At 33.5% G+C, this 19812-nt stretch overlaps 1 protein-coding gene across 3 annotated transcripts in view; it reads right to left on the reverse strand.

Moving 5' to 3' along the window:
* RSRC1 (arginine and serine rich coiled-coil 1) overlaps positions 1-19812 on the reverse strand; it is a 346237-nt gene that overhangs the window by 176224 nt on the left and 150201 nt on the right. For all 3 annotated transcript variants that reach the window (XM_039857718.1, XM_039857717.1, XM_039857719.1), the window contains exon 5: positions 7864-7900. In XM_039857718.1, coding sequence (XP_039713652.1) covers positions 7864-7900 — 37 coding nt within the window. The remainder of the gene's footprint in view (positions 1-7863; positions 7901-19812) is intronic.

The following is a 19812-nucleotide window of genomic DNA, read 5'->3' on the forward strand; positions in this document are numbered from 1 at the left end:
GCCATGTAATAACTACCATGTGTCTGTGGGATTCCCTGCAATGAAGCATAACCTACAGTGTCCTGAACAATAATACAAAAAATATATAAGAATACATTATTCAATTACTCTGGTAGTTTCAAGAAGGTTTGTCCTTCAGACTAATAAGTAATGGGGAATGGGGGTTATTTAATACATTTAGAATATTTAGTTTTACTTTATAAAGCTTTAATAAGCATATGTGCATAACAGTCAGAAAATAAACTTTATCTAAAATAAAGATAAATTTGAAACTACTGGTAGTGTCATGAAAATTACGTGATATCTTGTCATTTGTTTTTTTAAAGCTAACTGGCTCTACCATTTGCTTCTAAGATCACTATGTCTTAAAAATGCAATAGACAGACCTTTCTTTGGAAGAGAGGGAATGGGGGGAGACAGAAAAGGGGCCCACATTCATGCTGTTTGGATAACTGGATAATTATTAATGATTCATTGCAGAAGCAATTTTTAATAAATTTATAACTGATGAAAAGGTATCAGAAATGGATCACTGAGTTTCTAACTGGAATGTGAACCAGTCCCCAGGCTTACGATCTGCAAATGGTCCAAGAAATCATGACAGCAATATGACATTAACATTTAATCCACATTAAAGGTATTTTAATTTTCACATATTCATAGGACACACTTGTTTGTTAAAAGAAAAGAAAGATTTATGAAACCGAGCTTCCAGAAAGAAGAGAAATTTCATGTTGTTTTATCTAAGGATCACAGTTTGAGAAAAGTGTCTGTTTTAATATGCACATTTACTCTAAACCTCAAATATATATTGGCTTAGATGAGAAAAATAAATTAAAATGTTGGGAGGAGATGGATCTGTTATGTTGAAGTCAAATAGTATATGAGGTAATGAACATTTTTCTTCAGTGTTTTATAAACATATAGAATATATGAATAACATCAGTGCATTCTGAAATAATTATATCCTCAAACTCGTTTGGACAAATGTCAAAAACATTTTTTTCTGAACATAGTGGAGAGATAGTAAAATAAAACAAGGCATTTAAAAATGCAACAGATGAAAGATGAAAGTCTTTAGAATAGGTTTGTAACCTCTCTTTGCATTTTATATAGTTTATGTTGTATGTTAACCGAATCCACAAAAGTATGACAATAATACATTAACTGTGTTTATGCTCATGTTAAATAAAATGATTAGTCTGTAAACTGGAATATAGCACTTTTATTTGTAAGTTCTATGCAAAACAACCTAAAACAAAGAGGAAAGGGCTTTCATTAAAACCTGTAGTGTTACTGATGAGTATGTAATAGCAATGGGCCTGCCTACATTTCTGGCAAGCAGCAACTGTATTCTACTAACCACTGATGGGCTAAACAAGCTATTAATGACAGTTGCTTTTCAACACTTAAAATGGTTAGACTGTGTTGCCTGACCACAAGGACAAGTAGGTCATCACTCTCAAATGTTATACAATATAAGAAACATAAATGAGACCTCTGTGGGGAGTAAAAACCCACAGGTACGGCTCCAGAGTTCTTTTGCTATTCAACTATTAATAGAAAGCAAATCCCACTTAAAGTTGTAAACACTTATAATTCTTTTCACTAAAAGATTTATTGTCAATTATTTAACTTTACACCTAAAGCTGAGCAAAGTATTAGCCCTGGAACTCAGTTTCACCCCATAAATATACAACTTAACAGCTAGAAACAAAATGAAGAAAAAAATGTCCTTTTGTTACTCTTACAGAGTAAGACAATGGACATTTTGCCCCTGTGTAAATCTATGGAGTGTCCATCTCTCTGGGTTTATGAACGCCCAACCAAACATTCAGAGGTTGCAGAATCATACTCAACCTGCATATGGGAGAAACATCTAGATTTTTATCAGAAGCAGAAGGCGCTGTTCATTGGACACATGTCTTTCAAGGCAATGCCTTTCAATGCCCTTTTCTTCCTGGTGGTGGCTGGACCAGTAGCATTGGCCTTGCTTAGGAGCTTGCTAAATGCAGAATCTCAAGGCTTACCACAGACCCAAAGAATCAGAACCTGTGTTTAAACAATAACCCCAGGCAACTCATATGCACATTAAAGACAGTGAAGCACTGACCTAGATCACGATGCCCCATACCCATCCCACCTCCAATTATTTGACTTTCAGAAAAGAGAATGAGGGAGGCTTTGGAGACATCAGACTGATCAGGATAATTCCCATCATTCCCCACCAAAGGGGGCATGGTGGCACAGCAGTCCCTTCAGGCCAGAAACAATCCGCAGAACTATTCTGACCTTTATATAGTTCATATAGTTCATATAGTTCAATAGTTCAACCTAATATATTCTAATCGCAATCCCTCTCCCAACAGGAAACGATATAGCATTGTTTTTATAGTTTGCCAATAAAATAAAAGTAAAAGTTGTAATTAAATGGCAAGGTTCTATCTCCTGTATGTTTTCATAATTGTAAAAATAAAAATGCATGTTAATATCACCAAACTTCTTTGACTGTACTAAAAAATCTAAAGAGTAAACATTATAATCCTCATTCAGGATTCATGTTTGATAAGCACTTCTACTCCCTGCATCATCCAGAATTTTAAAACATAAGATGGAGACTTGAGTGCAGCTTCGGGGAGGAAAGTCTTGCAGTTTTGAGAGACTACAGGGATCATTCAGCTCTTTATTTGGACATTGCAGTAGGAGCAAAAGGGAGGAGAACCAATGAAGAAGGCAGCTTTTCCCTTCTTCCTGCATTCTTTCCCAGAATTGATTCTGCCTGAGACTCTGAATCTAAGGTAATCTAATTTGTTATTGGCTTTCTCCTCCTACATGAAAAACAAAACAAAACCAACCAACCAACAAACAAACAAACAAATAAATAAATAAAACCTAAGATGGTAGAAAAATATGGAGTCAGCTCCCTTTGACATAACAGAGAAGAACTTACAGTCTCTTTTCTACACTTTTAGAGCATCATCAATAAAAAAAAATTCAGGAGCAACCTTGCCACTTAATAAACATCTACTTCTACTCCTTCGACTATTTTGTGTTAACAGACATATATACTGGGGTCCTAGCTAAAGGTCTTTAATTTGTATATGATTCTTCAGCAGATAAAAAGCATTATTTCCTTAAGTTCATTATAAAATCTAAGCACAACATTATAAGCAGTGTTTTCACTTGTTTTCTCTAAGTCTTAAATAAATATGGGCACTGAGCTCTTTAAGAGGTTTGATTTGCTAGTGATTCCTACAGGATTCCCACAGCAGGACTCCTTAGGATTCAAGGTCTGTTCGACATTGATTTACACCATTTTCCATTAGGAAATTTCTCTTTTGAGGTAAAACTTTTCACAGACCCCCTCCCCTACTCTGATAGCAGTTGTAATTTTAATACATAACTGGAAACACAAACAAAAATCATCCCCCAGAAAAACAAAGTACTACAACACTAAAATGCCAAAATAGTGAACATAGGTCTCAGATTAGTGTTTACTACAGCACCAGCTAAAGGGAAGAAACTTGAAAGTGAGTGGAACCAGAAATGGCAGCCTCAGGAAGCATTGCTTCTGGGAGAAAATCAGATAAATAGAATACTTGGCAATGACAAGGAAGAAGAAAGAAGAAACAAACAGCTAAAGAGAAATGAGACATGCCGGCCCTTTCTTTCTGCTTCCCCCACCATCATCCATTAAAGAAACTGCACTTCACTGTACTGTAGAAGAAGATGCCCTTGAGCTAGGAACCCTGTCTACAAAATGTCTAGGAGTTAAGGGAGGGAGGAAGGGAAGGAAAGAAAGAGGGAAAGGAAGAGGGAAAGGAAGAGGGAAACAGAAGGGAGCGAGGGAGGGAAAGCCAAAAAACCAAACCACTCCCATATAAAGCCGCTATAAGTAAACAGAAAATGCAAACCAAAACATTTCAATAGATAAAAATTCATCCTCCTGAACCAATCACAAAGTACAAGACTCATTTGGAAAAACAACAACAACAAAACCCTAAAATCAGATATTCAAAAAGTAAAAACAAATGGAAGAAAAATATTTCAGAAATGAAGAATTGAAAGGCATCTCATGTCTTCTGCCAGCATCTATAAAAGTGTGGCAGGCATGTAAGTAGGCTACAATCTCATATCTTTAATAAAGAAAACACAGCAAAATACAGAAAGAAAAATAGTAAGTATAATGATATAGTAATTATGGAATGATTTCCAGGATATAATGTTACATGAAAAAAAGCAAACTACAAAAAAGTTTATGCAATATGTGACTTTTAATAAGAGGAAACAGGAATACATACATGCATATAAGCTTAATTTTACAGAAAGTCTACGAGTAAAATTACACGTGTGTGTGTGTGTGTGCGTGTGTGTATAAAACATGACTAAGCAAATGGGTAAATGCATTGGTGTGGTTAGGAGTTAGGGTTCTCACTTTGAATAAAGGGAAATACAAATATGAAATGGAGGAGGACAAGAAAGAATTCTGTGCTTTGGACTTAAATTGGAGGTATAATTATGACTCATAATTTCTTTAAAATAGCTAATTAACCAATCTATCTATTTATCTAATCTAAGACTGAAATGTCATAGAAGTGATGAAATCTCAGAGACAAAGAGCACATCACATACATAGACCTTGACTTCTAAATACTATTTTCTTCTAAAATGAAATGTGGTAATTTGAAGAAATGGCTGATTCTGGGATTAGGACAGGGAAGGTATAAGAAGAGCCTGGAACATCTAGTTATGCCATAATGTCAGGACACACTTAAAAAAGAGAAAAAAGATGGGGTATGTTGAAAGGACCCAGAAGTTGCCTTGAAAGGATATTCTTTAGATAAGTCTTGGAAAACTTGAGCATCAAAAGGATATTCTTTAGATGAGTCTGGGAAAACTTGAGCATCAAATTAATAAGGAAAGTAATTAATAATAACCTATTTAGTAAAATAAAAATCCATGAGTCCTTTCTCAAAATAAACAGATAAATAAGAAAGAAGGGTAGGCTCTTCCTTACAGTAGAATACTGGCTGCTAAATATGGGGTGACTGAAAGAGTTGGAAAATCTCCATTTTGCAATTATCATGTAAGAAGCATCAGTGGATAACAGGGCACAGGCTCTGTCTAGAACTTTAAACAAACATAGGCTTTATGGGTAGTAGACGTGTTTGTGAAAAGAAAAATAAAATGGTACTGGGCAGTATGTTATAAAAATTTAAGCTAAGAATGACATGCTAGACACTTCCCCTAGAAAAGCTGGCAACATAGAAAGAAAGGATAGAACAAAAGCGAATCAAGGGTTTGAGGTATTATGACAAATAAGTGAAATCGAGCCTTGAGGAGGTTCCAGGGGAACATAGACCATCTATGTCACTCTTTCTTCTCTACATTCACACCTGCTTTCTCCTTTCTAGGGTTACACATAACTATACACCAAGAAGAGCCCATAAACAGAGTACACAGACAGTGCCGCTACATATGTATCCTTTTGGCAAGTGTAACATGTTGCACATGTCATTTTCCGCAACTTATTTAAATTTATACTGGCTTTACCCTCTCTTAGAACAATGCTAATTCTCTATGATAATGCAAATAAATTCGAAAAGATGAAGGCTACATGAAGAAGAAATTATTCCAAATGAGAATACTCTTCTCATTTAACTTTATTCCGTATATTTAAAAAAAGCAATCTGTTGGAAGCTATACTTCTAATTGTATGTGGCTACATAACCAATTCAAAGAAGGGTTATCTGTGCTAGATGACAAGGGCCCTAAGTATCTTCTCAGTCGGAAAGTAGAAAGACACAAACCTACGAGCCCACAGCTGCTAAACATATAGGTTTCATTAATGCTCGACCAATAAATTCTTGAGTTTACTTCCTTCTTAGGGAGTTATGAAGAATATCAGTGACTGTCTGAATATTATTAGTGCACAAAGCAATATGTATGTATGTATATATATATGTGTGTATGATTTTGTTATATATTTATATAGTTATATTATTGTTAATAGTTCACAATCAGTGAGTCAATCTGGCAATGACAAGTTACAGAGTCTTTTGAACAACTTAGATAAAGTACATTAAAATCATCTACTTCCCACTATTTGTTTTACTTATCCAGGCTCTCTCATTCCTAAAATGCATTATCTTTGAAATATATTTGTTGTATATGTATGATCCAGATGAAATATAATTTACGTTTAAGAACATAAAAGTATAATTAACAAACAACTACTCCTGATTTTAATTAGTGGCTATGTTTCATCAAAGATTTTTTAATATTTAGTAGAACTCTTTCTTCAGATGAAATATTATTTTAAAAATTTAAAAATATACAAAATAACTAAAAGTGGAACTACGCTGGTCAGAGTGGGCACTGGAAGTCTGCAGTGCCACCTGCTTTGGGGAGCCTTCCTGGCAGCCCAAGGCACAGTCAGAACCACTGCTACATAAGATTAGGAATAGATTATAAATAATAAAACAGTCACTGGAAATAAGTTCATACTAGTAAGTATAAAAAATATAAAATTTAAACTAAAAAAAAAATCTAACTAGTATTTACAGAGGAACATGAACCAAAGAGATATAAAGTCTTTCTAATTCATAATAACTTACAAGAGAAGTATAAAAGACAGCTCATTTCAGCACTCTGGTAGGTGTTCTTCCTTGTTATAAATCTCCAATTGATACTGGAACTTGATGTCTTAGATTAACATTTTTATTCTGATGTACATATGTCCTAAATATATGTGCCATTATGAAGTGACAAATATAGATTCAGGAATTAATTTTTAATAATAAGAACAAAATGTTATTTATTTACTTCTTATCTGGACAAATATATAGTTCAAATTTTCTAACAAGGTTATTGTATCTCGCTTTTTAATAATTATTTATAATTTTTAGAATTTTTTTTAAAGATTAGGTTTCCTCAGTTTCCTTTTGAAAGGAAAACCAAAAATCCCTTCCAATTCTAAAACTAATGTAAGTCAAAATGAAGATGCCTCTTGCTACTGTTTGCTTTTGTGGGAAAACAAAAGCACATTAATAGTTAACAAAGCTACAATATGATATACGAATGAGGTCTCGCATTTAAAAAGTACTTGGATTGTATTTACAAAAGAATCTCTCTCATTAATTATTCAACATTTGGATTTGACCAGAAACCAGAGCATGACTTTATAATGCTCTGTTTAAATGAACTATTTAATGTTGTAATGAACACTCAATGTGGTAAGCTAATGAATTTTGGGCCTGTTACAATACAACAGTTTCTTCCAATTTTTTGATCAATGAACAGATTTTAATAAGTCAGTATGAATTTCACTGATGCTCTAAAAATGTTTACTTAAACCTGAAATTTTGCATCTCAGTTTTATATTCTAAACTGAATATAGTCTAAACCAATGCATTATTCATAATGCAAAGACATTAGGAAAAACAAAGCTGTGCATTTCTTTCAAAGCCGTTAAATTGCTAAAACACACCATATTTATGCATGCAATATTTGATTGTGTTTTTCTTAAAACGCAAGCTTGTTTTTGTCAGATCAAGATATGCCAAAAATTCTACACCAAACATTTTTGTTTATAATTAAAGCAATCATCAATCCAAGGATTGTCATCCATTTTATTTCATCTCTACATCAAAAAAAAAAAAAAGTAATTTAAAAAAATTTAAATTCCCTTGAAATGATAAGATAAATGAAAATGTAAGTGCCTTCACATAATAACAGTAAGCTGACCCTTTGGGAAATGGTTGACTTTCTCAATACAAGGTATTCAAAGCTCATTCAAAAGTGTTCATTTAGAATGCAGATATCAAAGATGATGCAAATGTTCAAGAGAAAATTAGAACTTACCAGATGTTCTAATCCAGCTTTGATGTTTCCAGATTCCCTAAAATAGAAGAATAAAAGTTCTAAATAGTTGCTAAACCCTTGTCTGCTATAATTTGTTTACCTAAAAACTGTTTTATAAACCCTTAGAATGTTTTCATATATCTTTACTAATGCTCATATAACAATGTAAGGACAAAACAATTTCCATCAAATGGGAAGATATCATTTATTTATGTATCTAATAGTATTACCACTTAATTGGTATTCCACTGACAGAAAGAATGTTTCAGATTTCTCAAAGTCAGTTCACAACAAAAAGAAGGCAAATATATTATTATTTCACTATTCACATATGTTTATTTCATATTAGCTTTTTAATTAGTTTATTTTTTCCAACATTTATTATGAAAATATTCAAACACACAAATTCTACCCACCATCTAGGTTCTATAACTGACATTTTACTATATTTGCTTTATCAAATACCTATCCATCAATGGTCACATTTTTATATAAAGAATATGCACATAAAGAATATGTTTGTGAGTTCATAGCTAAATAACTAAATTTTAACAAATTTTACCTGACATTAATTTTAATAACTTAGGGCACAGTACAAATCAGGACCTAAAAGACTGTTGTAATATTAAAAAAATATATATCACCAAAAAAAACACAAATATCAAATATCACTATATATTTTAGGTATTTAATTTCTTGCTCTTCACTGTAGGCAGAACACTGCTGATAGAACTAAAAATAATAACTATGCAAGGAGTAAAGATAAATATACATTTGGTGAAATGAGACAAATATTTGGATTTTTTAATCCTGATTTCATTCTATACTAATTTACTAGTGACAAATGGACTTTGACTTTTATTACTCTGACCAAGTAGTGTTTAAAATTTCATCATAAATACCAAGCTTTATTTAACATAGAAATTATACTTCTACCACATTACAGAAAATAATTATGAAAAGCCAACAATCAACAACAGTATTGCAGTCATGATATTTAATCTTTTCCCCATACCTCTTTATTTCTCTGAAGAGGTCTCCAATTTATTTCTTTTCCCTCAATTTCTGTCTTCAATAGTCTTTGCCAAAAACATGCTTATCTGTTTCTTTTGTCTTGCTATACAATCTTTCCAAATTTCCCTATTTTTTTCCCCCTAAAAATCCACTGCTTGAACTAAACTCATGGCTTCCAACCTTTGCTCTTACTGCCCAGTCTGGCATACTGGGAATAAATTCCAATGTCTAATGATTAGCAAAGCACTCATCTTTAGCCATTCTCTTCTCTACTCACTGCTTCTGGCAATCTTAGCAATACTATGTATTCAACATTTAAAAATTTAAGGATTTCTGAAACTCGTTCTCTGGATGCAGTCCTAATGACAAATGATAGGAATAAATTGTAACAAGAGAAAGCTAATAGCTACATAAATAATTATTTTTAACTTTATTATTACAGAATTAATGCATTTATTGGAGCTGGAAGTCAAATGGATCACAAGAACATTCTCATATGGGCATTTGTGAATTTAAAATCTAAACAAAAAGAATAATGTATATAGTGAATCACCTGACAGTGCAATGTGTGTGTGTGTGTGTGTGTGTGTGTGTGTGTGTGTGTATACTACAATGAAATTAAGTCTATCGCTGATTCCCAGTTCTCAATCACTGATATTAGCTCTGTCCTTCTAAAGATATTTTATTCGTGTGTGTGTATGTGTGTATTTTTCTTGTTTGTTTGTTTGTTTATTTTTAAAATCCAAACAGAAGCATACCACACACACTATTTTGTACCTTCACTTAGTAATCTACCTTGGGAGTTTGGGCTATATATTACAAAGCCACTTCATTTTCCCCCATGGCTACACTGTCACATAATGGTTCTTATTAGAAAATGATAATGCAATATAAAAGAACAAAAATGTTCAGATTCAAAATAAAAGTCCATATAATTTATTATCTGAAACCACTGGGGCTAGACATGCTTCATTAGAGTATTTTAGTACAAGTTATATGTACTGTATGTCATATGACACTGACAGCAAGGCCTGAAGCAGCATCTCATCATCATGCACATTAAGAAATTTGAAAGAAACATATGGATGTCCCCACAAAGTGGGATGAACAAGAGCTATAAGGACATTTTGGAATCAAGGATAAGAAACTGTTCTTTAAAACGAAAGAAAGAAGAAAGAAAAGGTTGGCGAGCTACTGCTTTGCTATATTTCCAAGTGATTCTTTAAATTAAATGATATTTAAGAAATATGCCTTTAGAACTATATGCCTGAAAGAAAGCTAGGCGTAATTCTTGATACACACCCTTTCCTTCACTATCAAATGTAAACAAACGTACTCAACCACCAGGTCTTGGTCTCCAATATCCTTAATTCATTTAGATTTAACCACTTTTTCCTATCTTCACAGCTATTACCTTATTTGAGGCCTTTTCTTTTCTCTCCCACTAATATGGGAGATTACTGGCCTCATCTTTTTTCTCCCAGATTACTATAAAGCCTTTAAATGGGTAACAATGGCTCCTGCCTTACCCCACATCAATTCATTCTCCATAATACAGCAAGATCTTTCTAAAATGTAAGCTTAACCATGTCAATTCCTTTCTTAAAATCCATAATAACCTACTACATTCCAGTTTACTCATTTCTTCCTTGTTATTTTTCCAAAGCTACATCACATGGAAAGAGACAGTAACAGCCATAACAAATACTAACTTGGCTTCACAAACTTACTTGCTCTATCAGAAATGCTCCTTTTCTCCCGGCTTATAACTCTCCTCAACTATCTTAAACAAACAAACGAACAAACAAACAATCCTTTAGGACTCAGTCTAAACTATACCTTCACTGAAGAAAACTTCCTTCCTCACAAATGAAGTAGTGAACTCTTCCCATGTGTTCATATAACAGAATTTATTACACTTTATTAGAAATACCTATTTACTTGCCCACTGACATCACTAAAATGAAAACTTCTCAAGGATATGTACTGCATCTTTAAAATTTTTATAATCCAGCACCCAATACAGTGCTTGAATCAAAGTATGAATTCAATTAATAAGGGTCTGACATCTAACCATCATGAATGACAGTGGTGGAGAGTCGGTGGCAACCAGCTCAGGTCTCTGAGCGGTCCTACCTGGCCCCACTCCTACCTGGCCCCACACAAAGAACAAAGCAATTGCAACAGTGAGTGGTTGTTTGGGACAGTAGTATTAGGAGCTATGTGTATGTGTTTGGTGGGTGGTTGTTTTGCTTTGTTTCATTTTGTATTGTTTTTGATGGAGTAGGAAGACGTGATGGCAAAAGTGGCTAAGGCCAAAGTAGAACACTAGATGCTTTGTACTCCAGTTTTTAAATTAACCTGGAGGAGCACCAGCCAGAGCCTAGACTTTTACCCCTCTCCTTAGATTAAAGTTACTAGCCAAGGCAGCTATATATTGCAGGAAGTAAAAGTGAAGCCCACACGGAAAATTTTAAGACCTCTGAAGTATGTAAGCACAAGATTGGAAAAAACAACAAACAGAGCAACTTCATCCAGAGAAAACAGAATAGACTGAGCAAGGATATAATATAAGCATTAATAACATCTTCAAAGGGAAGATTTTTTGAAATTAAATATAAAAAAAGTTATAAAAAAGAATCAATATGAGATAGTGGGTATTAAAAATACAATAGTTTGAAATAAAGAACTCAGAGAATGAATTGAAAGCACAATAGCTATAGACGGAGAATGAATTAGTGAGCTGGAACACTGGGTGGAAGAACTCTCCGGGAAGGCACAGGAAAGGGGTGAAGAAACAGAACAAACAAGGAATAAAATTAGGAACAGGAGTAGAAGTGAGACCATCCATGTAATGGGAATCCTAGAAGGAAGGCAAAGTCAAAATAGAAGAAAAGAAATATTTGGAGAAATAATGACCAAAATTTCCCAGATATAGAAATATTCAAATCTTACATTGAAAGTGCACATAGAGCAGTGAACAGGAGAGTTAAGGAAAAATCCACAGCAAAACATAATATAAGGATAATTAAGACTATTATAGATCAAGATAAAAGCCTAAAAGCTTCCAGAAAAAAAATGCATACCCCTCTATAGAGGAAGAATAACACTGACATCAGACTTTTCAATACTAATTCTGGATAATAAAGTATTAACTTCCAAGATAAAGTGTTAAAAGGACTGTGAACCCAGAATTTATACACAGCTAATAAACTTATTTAAATTGAAAGAAAAAGAAATTTTAGCATACAAAGTCTCAGGAAATTCACCACACAAAGACATTATTTGAAAGAACTTCTGGGGAACATAATGTAGTCAGAAGAGAAATAAATTCAGGAAGAAGTGACAAGATGAAGCAAGTAAAGCCTGGCATAGAACATAGTAAATACTGTAATCTAAGCAATCAATGACAGAAAAGAAAATTAAAGAAAATTCACTCATAACAATCTGAAATTAAAATGCCAGAGAAAATTCTCAGATTGGGGAAGAAACAAAATCCAGCAATGTGTCATTTATGAGACACATAAAACAAAAAAGTTCAAAAAGGTTTCCAAAAAAGAGATGGTAAAAGATGTAACAAGGCAAATATGAACCAAAAGAAAGCTGGGGTGGCAATTTTGATGACATATATTTAAGCCACTTCCACCCTCCCTCCGCCCCAAAATATACACATATATATGTGCATATATATATATATATATGTGTATATATATATGAAGATGAACTTTCTATTCTAATGAAAGATACAATAGACTAAGAAATTTTCATTTATATCTAGGTTTGCATACTTATACAGCTTAATATGTATCATTGGGACATCAGATTTTCAACAAATTCTCCATGAAAGTCAGTTTTCTTTAATTCTATTTTGGACAGAAAGGCAAGAAAGGGTGGTCATCTCGAAACAACACAGATAAAGCATCATGAGTATAGAAACACTACAGAAGACAGCATGATGTATAATCTTGGTTGTAGAAGCAGAATACCTACACTCAAATTTAAGCTCTACTACAAAATAGTTGCATGAGCTTAGGTAATACTCCAACTTCTCTAAAGCTCAGATTTTTTACCTATGATATAAAGATGTGTTAACACTTGCTTTACTTAATATATAAGGTTGTGGTGAAAAAATAAGCAAGATAACGAATATGAAGGTACTCTATAAATTGCAATGTGCTATAGAAATATGTTATAATGATATTTAAATATAAAAGTCTTAAAAGTGGTTCCAAAATTCTTAATGAATTTTTGAAAAGAGAGAGGCAAGATCCAAGACACTGAGAGAAGGATTTTGCAACAAATGGTCCTCTTTAAAGGCCTGTCCTCTTTAGTGGTCTGTCTCTTGGGTTGTCCCTGTCATGACTTCATCAATATTTGTGCAACTCCTGTTGCCCTGTGCTGAAAGCAGACTTAATTCAATTATAGGTCTCAAAACTGATAAAATGGTCCTGAAGTGGAAAATGGGAAGAGATTATTGGCAAATGAATAAAGATTTGTATCGAACTAACACACAGGAGTACAGCAGGTCTTTTTTTAATCATTCCCTGTCTTAAATCTTCTGGGAACCATGAGTTTCCCTTCCCCTCATGCAGCACATCGATTTCTGAATTAGACTGCAATATTAAATAATTAATATACTTGCCATGATTGATGTTTTGCATTAGTTGAATATTAGGTTATCAATCAAAATCCACTTGGTTTAATGTAATAATATTGAAAAAGTGTCACGGGCTGTTCATCCAATTTGTAGTTGAGGCAGCACAGATAGTAATGTTGGCATAACACAAGGCTCTAAAGCAGGAAATGTGGTGGCTAAACATGTATGAGGCAGACATTTTGAAACTAACTGGGACAAGGCTGAGGTTGTCCTAAATAAACCTTGTGGCACCTGTCAGTTTCAATGTTAGGACTCCTTCCAGCAGGAAGACACTATGCATCAATCATATCATGACGGGCAAGAAAAAAATTAAAATCAAATTTCTAATTTACTTTTGCGGCAAACAGATTTCATCATTTTGCCAAAGGAAGCATGCTATAAATTTATAAATTGTTGCTATGATAAAGCTTATATCACGGTAAGAAATTACGAAACAAAGATTTTTTTAGATCTAATCTTACTAGGAAAGGATCAACTTTTTAAAAAAATATAACAACATTATAGAGAGATGATCATTCAGGTTTTAAAATTGTCTACGGGAACCAGGCCAAGAAGCCACAATTAATAATAGCATTTATATTGAAAAAAGCCTATTACCTCTGATAGTGGCATTCTCCTTTATCCTCAATATTTTGCATCTATACTTGTCAAAATATTAGCTTAGAAAAAAAATGTTTTGATTACTTGCTTCACTCAGTAAAAGTACATAATTTTTCTCATCAGTTCCTATTATATCAATCCAAAATCTATTATGGATTTACTTATAAAAGAAATATTTTAACACAAGTTAAATAAACAAAAGACATCCAAAAGAAAAGTGACTGTTCTGAGTAGAGAGCAGAAAAGTAACAAAATATAAACCAAAACCATTTCATAGAGCCAACCATAAATCCAGTGAATGTTTAGTTATAAAATACTCAGAACCATAATGAAAGCAACTCACTGATGTAGCATTAAAGTATCATGGACCAAATCTTTAAGAAATAAAAGATTAAATATATTTATAATCAGTAATGTATATGTATTATTCCATATAAAATGTGTGCATATGCGGTATTTATGAAAAACAGCAACTCCTATACTAGTAAAAAAAATTTTATAGGTTTTTTTTTGTCATGAACTAATCATATTATTCAGTTTTAAAAGATTACTGTGCTGTAGTTTTCTACAGCTGTAGAGATAAGATTACAGTTAATTTGTATTTTCTCTTTCATAAAGCAAAAATCTACATGAGTTGAGTATTTTTTTACATAACAGCAGTCAAGGTTTTTAAAAGCCTGAGTTATACATTTAAAAAAATATCGACATCTCCCTCTCAATAATTGATAAATTTTTACATGTATAAGATCTTTTCTGTTAAGTATAAAACATTATTAATGCAAATTTTTGGTAGCATATAAATCTAAGAAAAACCTGAGTTCAAATTCCAATTCTATTACTTACTAAATAACTCTGTCAAGTTATATATCTTCTGTAATTTTTCCATTCTTAAATTCAAGTCAAGGATTATCAAGATAATCAGCACACACATATATAGGACACTCAATAAATACTGATTCAATATGACAGACTAATAATAATGGACCAAATGACTGTATTACACTTTCAAATTTAAGAAATATCTTCATAGACATTAGCTTTTTAACCACCTTAAAATCCGTTTCGACTATAATACCCATAAACGAATTTCAGTCTATTTTTCAAATAACAAGTACATATAAAGAGCTTGGCCCAATTGCTAGCATCCAATAAAAATAACCATGTATATCCTGAAATGAGCACCTTCTCATATTCTGATCTCTAAAAGAATGTACTATAATAAAGTATGTTGAAAAAGAAGGAAAAAATAATATCTCAATTAACTGTTGTTTTTGTTTGTTTGTTTGTTTGTTTTTAATTTTAACCCCAAAAAGAAAAATACAGAATATTAGCACTAAGTTCCTAAAAGATATTTCTGGAATTCTCAATTTCAACGTATCAGGTTTGGTTTGATACTCAGCATTTTTCTCCTGATTAGAGAATATCTTGCAAATTAGTGGCTCTAAATGTATATTCTTATGTTACCACAGTAAAGAATGACAGTTTTCAGATGTTTGTATTTTATAAGTAGTTTTTGATCTATTTGCAACAAATTCTACTCTAGAACTTTAAAGTCATTTGCGTAGACAGGTGTACCATGATTATTTAATTTTACATGTGCTATTCTCTTTTAAGATTCTTTAGTTATTTTTACAAATATTAGTAAGCACCTACAATCAGGACAAGTTATTAAACATATTAAATAGATGAGGATGTGACACACACTGAGCTTATTCCAATGAGAGGCTGAAGACTTAAGTTGCTATGTACCAGGTAAGCCATTTACAGTCATTCAGATAAGCAGGTTCTAGAGTTCACATAAAGGGTCTGTGAAGGAAACGAAAGATTTCAATATTTTCGAAGTTGTGCTCTAGATAACAGTCTCAGATGAAGGAACACTAAGAGAATTCATCATCAGTAGATCTGATCTAAAAGAACACAATGGAAATTATACCAGAAAGTGACTTGGAACATCAAAAATGAAGAGCAACAGAAATATATTTATTAAGCACCCTTTGTACCTGGCTCCATGATAAATTCAGAATGGATAATAAAAACAATAACAATTAGAAAACAAACACATACCATCAAAAAGTACAAGTATTAAGATATGGTATCGATGCCTTAGATGTTTAAAAAGTATTATTAAACCAAGACTAATGCATGAAATAATTAATGCCCAGGCAAGGAAAATGCATGTGAACATGCTATTTATCGGCTATTTCCCACATGCAGGACTAACATTCCTAATCAATGACAATCCTGTTTCCCACTGAGGCCAGCTGCAGCTCAAGAGTCTTAACACTGTGCTCTAAGGAGTCACTGCCAGTCATGTGGAGTTAGCAGGTGAGATGCAACCCATTCACCACCAATCCCTTCAATCCATGGTCTTGACCTAGTTCAAGAGAAGTTCAGAAGAGGAAATTGCCATATGTGTCAGAGTGGTTGAGAAATATTTCAAAGAAGAGGGTAATTTCAGCTGCATCCTGAAGGATTGATTACATTTGAGCAGAGTGAGTAAGTAGAAAAGAAGAGGCAGGAAGAGTGAGCTCAAAGGTCCCACATGACCTGATAGAGGTCAAGTAAGGAGAGTAGCCCGCCCAGAATAGATGCATTAAAAGGTCATATTACTTTTAGTCTTTAATTTTAAATAATTTTTATTATGTAAGGTTTCAGGGCCATCATGTTCAATTGTGCATGTTGTTCATTATGGGAAGAAAAAAAAGAAAAAGAAAGGAAAACCTATTAGGGCACTGGAAGATAAAAGCTATATGCCCAACCAAGCAGTGCATCCTGGTGTGGAACTGCATCCACAGTGACATCTTTTCCTAGTATTCACAAAGGTGCTGTATGGACTAGCAGTGACCCTGCAAATAATAAATGCTTATCGTAGAAAATTTCAAAATTACATCTGGTTCTAATAAAGAAGAAATAAAAATCACCTGAAATTCTACCAGCCAAAGATAATACCTCAACATGTTTTAGTTTTTTCCTCCAGTCTTATGCACACACAGAAATACACTTATTTTTTCTTACAAAAATGGGATTACTGTTGATTTCTGTCATGTAACCTAAACTTTTTCACTATGTAAACAGTTTCTCAAGTGTCAATAAATATATTTACATATAATGTTTTTACTGTTTATATACTATTCTGCTCAAAGATGTACAATAAGTTAACGTATCCATTATTGTTGGTCATTTGTATTGTTTATTATTCTAAATGAATCTGGAGTATAAAAAAAGAATAATTGATCACTGATTTAAGAATCATTTACAAATTTATTTAATAAGATTTATAAAGTTTATTTCACTTGAAAGATTGAGGTTAAACAATTTTAAAAGGAGAAATAAGCCAATATATTTCATGTTCAGTAAGTAAGCCTAAATAATTAAATTTATATATTTATTATATTTATATAAATATAAATTTGTATTTAAATATAATTAAAGTATCATTATAGTAAGTTCCATTTAAATACAAATAAAAACAAATTTATACATTCAAGAAAGTCATTTCATAAATATTATATCCCAAGGAGATTGGATTAAACATGGTGGAGTGAGAAATGTCCCCAAATCTCTCCTTGTGAAACAACAATAAGCTGAACATCTAAAACTCAACAAAAAACAACCAAACTGCACACCAGCACGTTTGAGAGTGGGATCTGCGCATAAGAGCTACCATAGGTCAGACCCCGGGTGTGGGGCAGTAGACTGGGAGAAACAAAGAAGCTGCCTCTCACAGCCCCCGGACCTCCCTATAGGAGGAGGGGGAGGGGAGAAGGTGTGGCTAGTTCCCTGAACAGCCCTGCCTGGAAGTGCTGTGAGCCCCACATGGTCCGCAACAGTGCCCAGTCATCATGGCAGAAGGCAGAGAAACGGGGATGGCAGAAAAGCGGAGACAGTAGAGAAACAACAGTTGATTTTTAGCAGCCACAGTTGCAAAACAAAGGCTGAGCCGCAGCCCCCATCCCGCAACCCAGAGGGCCCCTCCCCCCATACTCTCCAAGAGGGAACACCATGGAGCACCCGGGGAATCTGAGCAAACGCTTCCGAAACTGTCACTCACACTGACAGGAACTGAGACTGAGGGTAGCAAGCATGATTAAACATCTATAAGGAAATAAAAGGCATTACTAAGACCTTACCGAGAGGCTTATACGCCACCTACTGGAAACCAAAAGAAAAACACCTTCTTTGCAACAGGCTAGAAACCATTATATAATAAATCTTTCTGGAAAAAAAAAAGCACAACACAGTTCCATTAATGCCCAGACAGAGGGCATTAATGCCTAAACACCGTGAACAACCAAGGTGACAATGCATCTCAGAAAGAAAGAAAGAAATCTCCAGAAAATAAGTTTACAGACATAGAAATATGAGACTTAAATGACAGAGAATTCAGGATGGTATTTCTGAAAAAACTCAATGAGACCCAAAACGAATCACATTGACAATTTCATGAATTGAAAAAACAACTAGATGAGCAGAATGAACTCTTTAGCAAGGAGATTAAAACTCTCAAAAAGAACCGAATAGACCTTCTGAAGATAAAGAACACAATGCAAGAGTTGAAAAATGAAATAACAAGCTTTGGAAATAAGTAGACCAAATGGAGGAAAGGATCAGTGATATCGAAGACAGGAATCTAGAAATAAATTAGAAGGAAGAGAGAAACCAAAGAATGAAAAATAATGAAAGAGAAATACAAGAACTAGCTGATACCATCAGGAGAGGAAACATAAGAATGGGAATTCTCAAAGGGGAGGAAAAGGAGCAGGGACTAGAAAGCATTTTCAGACAAATAGTTGATAAGAATTTCTCAAATCTAAGGAATGAACTGGAGCTTGGAATTCAAGAAGTCAACAGAACACCCAATTATCTCAACCCATAAAGGCCTTCACCAAGACACTTCATATTAAAATTATCAAAACTCAACGATAAAGACAGAATTCTCAGGGCAGCCAGGGAAAAGAAGACAGTAACTTATAAAGGAAAACCCATTGGATAGATTATTGTTGGACATCTCAGCACAAAGCTTCCAAGACAGAAAGAAGTGGAATCGAATATTCAAACTATTGAATAAAAAGAACTACCAGCCAAGAATAATGTATCCAGCTAAGCTCTCCTTTAGATATGAAGGAGAAATTAAGACCTTTCCAGACATACAAAAATTGAGAGAATTCTACACTACAAAGCCTGCACTACAGGAAATACTGAAAGGGGTCAGCTCACCTAAAACAAAATGACCAAAAAAACACTCCATAATTAGGAGTAAGGTGACTAGCAGGCTGATGAAAGCAGAGGAGTACAACCCTTACTAGGAACAGGGCTTAATAAGCTTAAAATAAGAAGAAATTTGCTATAGCAAGATAGTAATGAACGTTCAGCATACATAGGGACAAATTGAGACAACGATGACTGAAAAGGGGGAGATTCAAAGATCCAAATTCGCAAAGGGGAATGGAGATAAGGCACGCACAGAAGAAAATGGACGACTGTGCATATATAACTATCCTTTTCATATTTGTAATGGTAACCACATACCAAAGATTCAGAACCGAAGTATATAACATAAAACAAGAAGGACCAGAGGGAAAACCCACAAAAACCAACCACAATAAAGAAAACAGAAACACAAGGACAAGGAAGCACAGAGCTGCCAGAAAGCAAAAGATAAAATGGCTATAAGAAGA

The sequence above is a fragment of the Pteropus medius genome, unplaced genomic scaffold (assembly GCF_902729225.1).
Source record: "Pteropus medius unplaced genomic scaffold, Ma_sr-lr_union100, whole genome shotgun sequence".
Lineage (NCBI taxonomy): Eukaryota > Metazoa > Chordata > Mammalia > Chiroptera > Pteropodidae > Pteropus > Pteropus medius.